The sequence below is a fragment of the Micromys minutus genome, assembly GCF_963924665.1.
Source record: "Micromys minutus genome assembly, chromosome: 24".
NCBI lineage: Eukaryota > Metazoa > Chordata > Mammalia > Rodentia > Muridae > Micromys > Micromys minutus.
This window is the reverse complement of record NC_137959.1, coordinates 48593405-48604454: the sequence shown is the minus strand read 5'-3', so window position 1 is coordinate 48604454 and position 11050 is coordinate 48593405. Positions and strand designations below refer to the sequence as shown.

At 43.9% G+C, this 11050-nt stretch overlaps 1 protein-coding gene across 1 annotated transcript; it reads left to right on the top strand.

Annotated features, from left to right (window-relative positions):
• The first annotated feature begins 581 nt into the window (after positions 1-581).
• LOC308436051 (mitochondrial import receptor subunit TOM20 homolog) lies at positions 582-10260 on the top strand. The gene is made up of 5 exons (XM_080936835.1): positions 582-906; positions 4127-4173; positions 5433-5514; positions 7876-8018; positions 9767-10260. The coding sequence occupies exons 1-5, from the start codon at positions 786-788 to the stop codon at positions 9809-9811; spliced, it is 438 nt and encodes a 145-aa protein (XP_080792961.1). The 5' UTR covers positions 582-785; the 3' UTR covers positions 9812-10260.
• Positions 10261-11050: the final 790 nt, after the last annotated feature.

Sequence of the window (11050 nt, the reverse complement as noted above, 5' to 3'; positions counted from 1 at the left end):
GCCACCCCTTGGGTTTTTGCCCTTCTACAGCCTTCACAGGTTAAACATTTTTTGAACGAATTAGCCACATTTTTCTTCGCAATTTATGACAAGCCTACATCATAAAATGAATTTGAAGTCAATCGCTTTGTCTAAGCTCAGTCACAACCCAATTTACAAAGCAAATACTGCCAGGTCAGGTGGTTCAGGCCTTCCTTTAATAGCACTGCTCAGAGGATTAGGCAGGAGGATTGCAGGTTTGAGGCCAGGGCAGACTACACAGCAAGTTCCAAACCCTACTATGCTACAAGGGGAGAGCCCATCTCAAAACTAACAGCCAAACACATGCACTTCAAGTCACAGGTTTCCTAAAGGACACAGTGAGATGAGATGCTGTTCTCAGAGGGTTCCCACCTTCGTCTTTTATAAGCAAGGACGGTGGATAAGAGGCTTCTGACTCAGCGCGCCACGAACACGTGCTGCCCCCAATCCCCAGGTCGTGGCAGGGAGGCGCGGGATGACGCACAAACTCCTCCGCAGTGCACGCCCCGCCCCCAGCATGGCGCCTCCGCCGCGCAGACCCGGGACATCTGCGCGTGCGCACCAGGCGCTCCCGGGCAGGCACTACCGCGGACGCCCGGCCGCGGACGCTCCGGGGTCCTCGTACACCGGAAGTTCTCGCACTCGGCCTTTTCCGACTGGACTGCAGACTGGCGGCAGCGAGCGGCCGGTGTGCTCCGATCGGTCGGAGCTAACCGCTGCCAGGCGGGCTGCCGCGGCCCGGCACACGCCCCAGTGGAGCGAAAATGGTGGGCCGGAACAGCGCCATCGCCGCGGGCGTGTGCGGTGCCCTCTTCATCGGGTACTGCATCTACTTCGACCGCAAAAGGCGGAGTGACCCCAACTTCAAGAACAGGCTTCGAGAACGTGAGTGGGCCCGTGCGTCTCCTCAGGCCTGCGCGGCCCCGAGTGCTCCCCGGAGTCGCGCTCTGGGGCCAGGGTCCCGCCTTTGCCCGCGGGCCTCCATCTTGGAGGCGACCTGGCTCCATCTTGCTGGCGGTGGAATGCATGCTGCTTAGGGGGAGGGGTAGCACTTTTTGCCTCCCACCGCTCTGTAATTTTTTTTCTTTTGTTTTGAGACGAGTCTTTAGCTCAGGAGATGGTAGTAATCCTCCAGCCTCAGCGTTCCACCTCGCCCAGCTCCATTCACCCCAACTAAACTTGAGGTGTGTGTGTGTGTGCATGGAGTTAGGGTCCTCCTGTGTAGCTCAGTCTTGCCTGGTAGGCTGTAGCCCACGCTGACCTCTACCTCGTGGCAGGCCTTCCCAAGCCCCCACCTGCGCTTCAGCCTAGTGCTGTGAAAACGGACGCGAGCCTTTTTCTACAATGTTCACCGTTGAAAACATTTATTCTTTATGTTGTGTTTAGGCAAGGGCTTGCTGTAATTGGTAGGTCGACTTCAAACTCTTGGTGCCTCCCAATGCTAGCTTTACAGACGGGCGCCTAAACCCGCAGACTCAGTACGGTGTCGTCCTTGCATTCTTAAACCCTCTTGGCAGCTTTGCTCTGGTGCTTCCAAGATATGAGTGAATGCTAGACAAAGTGCGGGGGAGTCCAAAGGGCTGCGCTCCTCACGTGGCTCAGTCTTATTTCATACCTGCGACATGTTCTAAGAGGTTTACGGGAGGGAAATCTTGGCACGCCTTTAGCCAGTGATTGCCCACGAATTCCACCGGACTCTTTTCTTCATTTTCAGTATATAGTCTGAAAGCACATTCGTTGGGATAATAAGCTGGCTTTTTCATTCCTTGGGGGGAGGATTAGCCAGTAACTACATTCTCTAGTATTTCTAAATCTAAAAGTTAATCATATTAACTTTTCGTAGTTAATATATGGTCGAAGGCTAATAAATTAGACATCTTTGCTACCTACTATAGGAATTCGAGGTCTTTCTGAGCCTGCAGACCCCACGTAGCCATATCATTTTCATCTTATGGGGAGATACAGAGAATTTGTTTTGTCTGTTGGCTAGGTATAGTAATGCAAAAGAAAATGCTGTTTGGATTTATAAAGACTGTGTTTTTTTTGGGACCAGATTGCTTATTGACCAAGCATTCACTAAGTCTTCTTAGTTGTAAGGTAGTACAGGCTGCCTTCTGCTGGTTTGTTGGGATAAGTGCTTGCCATCCCGAAGACTCCATAAATCACGGCTAGGAAGTGACTCGGGTCCACAAATCTCAGTGTGTTGTGGCTGTGGCTCTGCACATTTGGAGATAGCTAAGCAGGCTGATTCCTTTGGGAAGCCTTGTTGGAAATCTTGACTAAGTGGTTTTTGGTTGAGGAAATCATAAATTGTCGTTTCAGGATAATTATGGTTGTTTTGTTTTGAGACAGGGCCTCTGTAGACCTGTTTGGCCTCGAACTCAGTTATACCTGCTTCTGCCCTGCAAGTGGTGGGATTAGTTTGGTCATCATGTTCCTGCTAGGGTTCTTTTCAAAATTATTTTTCCAGCATTTCCTTTTTGCCCTTCTGTGGTTGAATCCATGGCTTTCTGCAGGCTAGGCCTCCCACCTCTGCTCCTACCTATTACTTTCTGTGCTCTTTCCTCTTGGCTTTAGTCAGAACCTTTTGGTTTCAGTGAATTACTAACTGCAGAGAGACAAGGCAGAATTGAAGCCACATTTTAGGAATCCTTGGTACTGTTGCTGACGGTGGTAATTAATGAATGCTAGAAGTTTTGTTTTGGCAAATTTTGCTAGCTTGTAGCAGTAAATTCAGTCTAAACTATGTAGTTGGGTGATTCTTAGTTTGAGTAATTTGAATTTAAGTTATTTGATGTACATGTACATTTGCAATAAAAGGGTAGTTTTCTAAGTGGTTTTTTAATGGGAAGGGGCTTAAGTTTAGACTTTGAAATTAGGTTAGATATCTTAATTCAGACTTTTGATTTCTGTAAGTGGTGATAATTACATCTCCATTGGTGTTAAGGCTTGGTCTGGGGTACTTACTGTACCCACTGCAGGTGTGTTTCATTTATACTGCACACTGAAAGACTTTAGGAATTCATTAAACAGCTGATTTATCTTACATAATGGCTTGGATTTGGAGTGGTTCTGACCATAGGCTTTGTATGCTTTTGTTGTGTTTTGATACAAGATATCTACTCCTTGGTGTTGAACTCAAGAGAGTCCCCATGCCTCTGTCTCATGTGTTGGGATTAAAAGCATTCAGCTGTTAGCATTTGTGCCTTTATTACAGAGGTAGCCTTATGAACCTGAAGACAGAACTCTCATCTGCTAAAAATGGAACCCAGTAAGGATCTCCTACACTGTGCTCTGCATTAATTAGATGGCTGTGGAAATTGGGTTCATTGCCCTTTATTATTTTCTCGGTTCTGGTTTAGCACATTCTATTTTTCATTGCGTATTACTGAGTTTGGCTTTGTGAGGTGGTTTTCACCTGAATGTTGTGTCTTTAGTGATATGGATAAAAGGAAGGCAGGTAGCTTGAGTTTAATCACTTACATTTTAAGTATTGGCCAACAGATCCTTCAGTCATGAGTTGACTTTGGTTCATAGACTACTTTAAGGTTTTTAGAGATAAGTAGATAGATGTCTTGCTTAGTTAATGGCTTTTGCTTTTCTTGGCAAGACTGATCTTTGCGTTAACCAACCAGCCTGTAGATCTCTTACCCTTCTCTTGGTCAAATGTGTGAATGCTCCTGGGACTAGATGCCTGGCTGTAACCCTGCACTTGGGAGCTGGAGCCGCAGGATACAGCAGTCAGGGGCCTCAGTGCTGTTGCCGCTGTAAGCCAGCCTGAGTCAATTTTTACAGAACCGCTTGGCTTAAGAGGGGATGGCTTTTTATAGTAAAGCTGGAATCTGTATATATTTCAGTGATAATGACTTAATTCTTTTATTTGGAAAGCAAGCTTTGTTCTGTACAGCTGTGGGGGCAGTCTCTGTCTTGTGAATTGCTGGACCTGGGGAGGCAGAAGAGAAAGCTGTCTAGGAACATCAGGTCACTCACCAGGGTGGCAGGGATTCTGGGGTCAGGAGAGTTTGGTAGAATTAATGATGGTTGCAGCATTAGATGTCTTGCTCCTTATGATGATAGCTAAATTTTTATTTTATCTTTCTTGTAGGAAGAAAGAAACAGAAGCTTGCTAAGGAGAGAGCTGGTCTTTCCAAGGTAATAGAAACAGTCTTGTTTTTGCTTGTAGACTGCATGTTCTCCAGACCACCTTTTTCCTTTGGTGGTGACAGCAAATGTGTCAGCTGGACAAGTAGCAAGATGAGGGTCTCCAGAGATGGGTGCCAGGAGTTCTTAGCTACTTGAAAATGGTTTAAAAATACAGCATTTGATTGGATTTTCCTCCCTTCCTTCCTTCCTTCCTCCCTCCCTCCCTCCTTCCCTTCCTTCCGACAGCAACCTTTAAAGGTCCGTGCCTTTAATTCTAGTTTGAAAAACTCTGTCAGAGGTATCCTGGGCAACATGTCTGGAACTGTCTTCAGTAGCGCACACACACACACACAAACTGTTTATTCCCAAGTATCTTCTTTAATATTTTTAAACCTATGGATCAGAATTATCAGATTCTGACAATTTTTTTAAATTGTGACTTGTGTAATATAAATTTTCATTTTTTTTATAAATCCTGTGTTTATAATTTTCAGTGATTAGGTTTTATTTACTAGATTAACAATACTGTATTGTGTATAAGTAATTAAGCAAATGCTAGTTATTGTACATGTGTATGTCCAGACTTCCTTTCTAATGTGGGATATAAGATGGTAACTTAAGATCTGTGGATCTGGTTTGTGTGTGGTAGGCAAGCAATGTACCTCTGAGCTGTACCCATGCCAGCCTATAAGATGCCCTCAACAAGAGGACTAGTGATCTAGCTTAAGAGTGCTTTTCTAGTATGCAAGGAGCCCTAAACTCACCAACAAAAAAAGTTGTACATCTGTGTGAATATACGTACACACATGTAGCATGCAGAGAAATCCTCTGGGCGCATGTGAAGATGTGTGTGAAGTACTATTAAAAGAATGGATGGGGCTGGAGAGATGGTTAGAGTGCTGTCTGCTCTTCCAGAGGTCCTGAGTTCAGATCCCAGCAACCACATGGTGGCTTATAGTCATCTGTAATGGGGTCTGGTGCCCTCTTCTGGTGTGTCTGAAGAAGACAAGATTGTATCCACATTAAATAAATAAAATCTTTTTTAAAAATTAGTCTATAATGGCAACAATAGCATTGTATAAATGGTAGAGATGTGTAGGTAATGCAAAGGCTTGTATAGATGTATAGACTAGATAATTGTGTGTCTTAACTTTCTTTAGGTTTTCTTGATTTAGGGTTTTTGTCCTTAGAATAAACTCATTTTATTTTTAGTGTTTTTTGGTATGTTGATCTATCCTCAGCTTGGTTTCTGTATGTTCCATTTCCAGCTACCTGATTTAAAAGATGCTGAAGCTGTTCAGAAATTCTTTCTTGAAGAGATACAGCTTGGTGAAGAGTTATTAGCACAAGGTAATAGTCATTTCAGGATTCAGAAACAGGTAGAATTATTCTGTTGATAAAAATCAAGACAGGATTCTTCTAAGCACTTTGAGGTGGGTTTTGGATACTTGAGACTGAGGCTGGCTGCAGACACAGTGCGGTTGCTGTTGTCAGGCTGTGTGACTGAACTGAGTTCCAGAGTTACGTAAGAAACCGTTGAGTGGAATCGGGAGAGGACTTCATTTTTACAGAGGAGATGACTCAAGTTACTCAGGGTGTTTGGGTGTCGCCATTAGTGCAGAATAAATAGTAACAGGAATATGACCTGAGTCTGCCAACACTCACCTAGTCCGGGTTTTTCCAGGGTTGTAGGAGAAAGTGGCTAATCAGCCTAAAAGTTAATTTAGCTAACCAGAGTCACAGGGTGTATTATGATTCTCTAAGGAACAGAATTCATAGAATGAAAATATTTATGTCTGTCTGTGTAAAGGATTGCAGTGGCTTATGGGCTGACTAGCCAACAGTGGCTGTCTTCTAACCGAAAGAAAGGTCAAGGATCTGCCAACTTTTCAGTTCACAAACTGGTTCTGGATCCCAGGAGGTCCTAGAGAACTGTGGCACCTCCAGTTTTCAGTCAGTATTGAAACCCTAAAGAAGTATGTTCTAACTTCATCACATGGGGCCTCAGAATGCGTGAGCTTGTCAGTGAGTGGGGGAAACAGGGAAAGCACAACTCTTCTTGTTGTGGGTGGGTGGGTAGCCTCCAGAAGGTACGGCCTGGATTTGAGGGCTCTCACCTAAAATAGTCCAACCAAGGAAAGTACCTCATAGATGAACTCAGCTTCATGGGTTTTAGTTACTTTCAAATGTAATCATGTTGACCACCAATCTTAGCCACCACACCAAGTATTGCTAGCTCTTTCCAGATCTGAGAAGTTCCGTGGTCCAGAATTTAGATAATTACTTTGGGCTTCGTTTAGTCAATTACTTGTATTGAGAGTGATTTTGTTTTAGAATTGAGCAGCATTTTATTCCATACAATAAGATAGTCCCATTGTTGCTAACATTAATAAAATTAAAACTGTCTCTGGGCAGTGGTGGTACATGCCTTTAAACTCAGCATTTGAGGCAGAGGCAGGTGGATCTCTGAGTTCAAGGTCAGCCTGGACTACAAATCAAGTTTTAGGACAGCCAGGGCTACAGAGAGAAATCCTGTCTCAAAAAGGAAAAAAAATTGTCGTGTTATTTTTTTCTCACTAGATTCAGATTGAGTTGAAATGAACTTCATGTATAATGTATATTTATGTTCTATTTGTTTTATAAAGAAAGCTTATGGTCAACTTTACTCTTTTAAAAATTAATTTTGTGGCCTGGAAAGATGGTTCAGTGGTTAAAGCATTGGCTGCTCTTAAGGACCAGGGTCAATTTTCAGCACCCACATGGTGACTCACAAATGTCTGTAACTTGAGTTATAGGGCATTCAACATCCTCACACAGACATGAATGCAAGCAAAACACCAAAGCACATAAAATTTAAAATTTTTTAAAAAATGTGTGTGGGATATGTATACAAATTAACTTAAGCGAGTGGAGGTTAGAGGAAATCTTTCCCACTCTCGGATTGAAATAAGGTACCAGAGCTTGCTCAGCCAGTACCTTTACTTGCTGGGCCACCTCACTGGCCCCAGCTTACTTCTTACTATGTTTGTTTCCTAAGAGGAAGTTGCTAAGTTTGTTCAGTTGGTTTACCAAAAGTCAGGGGTAACTACTTGTAGTCAAGTAACTAGCAAAGTTTTTTAGCTTCCAAGCTTTTCCTAGATTAAGAAAGCTTGAGTAGGAAAACTAATCAGAAAGTGTCAAGTGCAGGAAATAGACACCAGTTAGGAATAGTTAGGAAGCTCCAAGATGCACTACAGAGAGCCAGCCATTTTGTGTTCTCAGAACCAGCTGGTGGTTCAGCAGAAAAGATGTTTGCCGGTGCAGGTTCAGTAGAAACCTGGTCTCTTCTGCATCAGTTTCTGGCCCTCAGCAGGCTCTTCTGTGTGCATCATATCTTCTCAGTACCTCAGGAAAGGGACTGGGCATGTATGTCGCAGTAAGGGCTGTCCCAGATGACAGTCATGGGGTATCTGTTCATATAAGTGGGGTAACATTCCCACAGTGATGGCAGAGATTTGGCTCTTTCTGAGCACATTTGACAGGCCATGAAAGCCGTAGGTGCTGGTGCCTCAGTCTTTCCATAGCTGTCAGTTGGTGAGATGTGCTCATTTCCATGGCTGCAAGGCAATTCTTTACCAGGTTTTCCTTGCTAGTGATTTGGGGCTAGGACTAGTTAGTTGTTGACAAAATCTTGCTGGCTTCAGATAACAGGCAGTTGTGTGTGTCTGGCAGGTGACTACGAGAAGGGTGTGGACCACCTGACAAATGCAATTGCTGTGTGTGGACAGCCTCAGCAGCTCCTGCAAGTGTTACAGCAGACTCTTCCACCACCAGTGTTCCAGATGCTTCTGACCAAGCTTCCAACCATTAGTCAGGTAAGGAGATGAATTTTTCAGAGTAACACACTCCATGCTTAGGAGCAATTTTCCAAGCATGTAACATTGGATACACTGTTTAGTGAGCTAGACTAAGGTCCATGCTCGTATCAGGTATGAGCCATCTTTGCATTTTGTAAAGTCCCTGAATTTGGCCTGCTCGCCTACTTAGGTGATCTAGCAGGGGATGCAGAAGTCAAGACTGCATAGTCTGGACCATCCTGTGTCAGCCTTGGTACTGTGCCACTTCGTCCTGCTATGATCTTTGAATTCTGCACTGTTGGACTGTATCACCGAGGTGCATGTTTTGAATGATTAATATAGTTGAGCATGACAGCCCACACCCTAGTCCCATCACTCCAGGAGCTGAGGAAGGTGGGTCACGAAGCCAGGGCTGCTTAGTGAGATCTTGTCTCTAAACATTAGGTACAAATTGGCTAAACATTCACTACAGTGAATTCTTTCTGAGGAGTCCAAAATGAATCCCCGAATGGCTACTGCATGTACTGCTTTTCAGTTTGATGTGGTTAAGAATTAGCAAAGTGATGGTGGTAAGTGCTCATTAAACTTTTTAGTAAGTTACTGGTTTCCTTCCTTCCTTCCTTCCTTCATCTATCCATCCATCCATGGTATTTTGTCTTGTGTTAGGCAAAGGCTTTATCGCTGAGTCACATTCCTAGCTCCTTCGTACTGGTTTTAACTCAGCTAGATTGCAAGAGGCATGAGGAAAATTAAATTCCCCCCAAAGATTTGAGAAAGATTTAGAAAACCAAGAACTTGAGCAAATCTTTTAAAGTTAGATTAAAATGGTTCCATTTTGTTCATGCCTCAGTTGATGTTAATGTGCTGTTGAAGGGATGGCTGACTCTGTACTGTGTTACTATAATCAAACTTCTGGGAATGCAGAAGAGAATTACTTGGCAGCTGTGGCTATATATGACTCGGAGTCACCTGGCTGTGTGACAGAGTCGAGAAGAGAGCCAGCCATGTGCATAATGGGCAGTGAAGAGCTGGGAGTCAGTTCAGAAACTGTTCCAGTTGGAGAGTGGTCCTGTCCTAGTTAGGGTCTTACTGCTGTGAACAGACACCATGACTAAGGCAACTTAGATATCACTTAATTGGGGCTGACTCAGATGTTATCAAGGTGAGAGCATGGAAGAATCCAGGCAGACATGGGCTGGCTTCTAGTCTACACCTACAGTGACAACAAGGCTACACCTTCTAGTACTGCTACTCTGTGGGCCAAGCATATACAAACCATCACTGGTACCTTCCCATAGGTCTTGAAAGGTCCCAAATCCCCTTACTGCCACCCTGGTACCTGCTGAGCTTCCACTACAGGGAGGCTTTGTTGAGAACAAAGCCTGTGAGTTATGCACTGATTGGGCATATGTTAGTTTTGGCTGCAGTATTCCCTCTGTGATGGTTGTAGGCTGGAAAGGGAAATTGTAAAGCACAGACGGCTTGCTAAGGGCCCCAGTAGGTGAGCAGCATTGTGTCATGTGCTTACTCATTTAGATTTTGGTATGGAACTAAAGCTTGTATCACTACCGCCTCCCTCACCACCACCAATCCCGTCCCCTCTCCCTGTGTTCAGCATCTCTAGTGTATGTGTGTCCATGCCCAGCTGATCTGTCTTCTGAGGTAGTAGTAGGAAGTATAGGATCTGTGTCAAAATGGGAGAATTTAGCAAGAATTGGTTCTTCAAATTAAGACACTTCTCAAAATTAATTTTCTTTTTCTTTCAGAGAATTGTAAGTGCTCAGAGCTTGGCTGAAGATGATGTGGAATGAGCCAGACACCGACATGATGAATCTCAGTAAAATAATTTAACAGTTAGCTTGGAAGCTGATCAGCTCTGGGGAGATAAGGGCAAATTGTACTTGTCATGAACTGTCCCACACTGATGTCTGCCAAAGGGAATGTGAACTTTGGTAGATCCATTGTCTGTTCTATTTATTTTTCCAGTGAAAAGTATTTTGATAGAGCTTTTCATTTTATAAATACACTGAGTTAACCAAAATATCATGGATTTCGTTTGTTCTTAAGACATGCAATTCAAGTGTAAATACAGTAGAGTATTGCTTAGGTAGAAACTCCCGGTGATTTTGAAAGATTGGAAAAGACTATGAGGAATCGTTGGATAATGCACATTTTAAAGATCAGAACATTTTATTGTACGTTGTAAAATTGGGTAGAAACTTGTGTTTGTGAAAACTGAGCATTAAAACCTTAGAGAGACCGTGTCTTGTTTACTTTTGAACATGTGCGGTGTGTTGTCTATTAACAATTCTGTCCCCTTAAAAGCTTTCGTCTACGTCATGGTTCCGTGTGCTCTGGGCACGTATTCCTAATCTTAGACCTGTGTGCACCTTCACCTGGAGGGCTACGTAGACTGAGGATCAGTCTGCTCATCTCTGGGGTGCCCTTCTCAGCATGGGTTCCGTGGCTCTGAGTTCAGGTCCATCTCCAGCTGATGACTACTTCAGAATAACCAGGCTTTGCACTTGTTTATATTCTGAATTGCATGTTTGCCTGACTTAGTATTTCTTAATTAAAACCTGTAAGCATCGTAATGTCTTTGTCAGTTGCTACTGATGTGAAGTGATTGTTCCCGTTGTGTAATTATTCAGAAGCTTGTTCTTAAGGAAGCTGTGGTGATCTGCTTGTGCCAGTATTGATTCCCTTTTGCTTTTAACAGAATCTCTTCAGTCCTCTTGTGGATTGATTAATTTATCTTGTGACAATGGAATGTCATCTTGACTGGAGACGGCTGCAGCAAGTGGGACCCCTTCTCAGATGGTGGCAGCACTGGCCACTGGGCCTGCTTCAAAATCAAGTGTGAAGTCCTTGTGATCTGCTAGTGTCTGTCCACCAAGCAGCTCACTTGCATCTGTGCTCAAGACCTGCTTTGGCTTTCGCCTTTCCTGGGGCTTTAGTTAGTTAGCTTCTGCCTCTGGTTGGTGTTTGGATAACAGCTTTGGACAACTTGAGCCTTTCTCTAGTGTTTTCTGGTGGAATGCCAGACCTGG

What these genes read in the sequence shown, in the direction of transcription:
- LOC308436051 (XM_080936835.1), top strand. Translation starts at nt 786, where the DNA reads ATGGTGGGCCGGAACAGCGCCATCGCCGCGGGCGTGTGCGGTGCCCTC. An exon ending in CAAGAACAGGCTTCGAGAAC is followed by an intron (nt 907 to 4,126) that starts GTGAGTGGGCCC and finishes TCTTTCTTGTAG; the next exon opens with GAAGAAAGAAACAGAAGCTT. An exon ending in AGAGAGCTGGTCTTTCCAAG is followed by an intron (nt 4,174 to 5,432) that starts GTAATAGAAACA and finishes TTCCATTTCCAG; the next exon opens with CTACCTGATTTAAAAGATGC.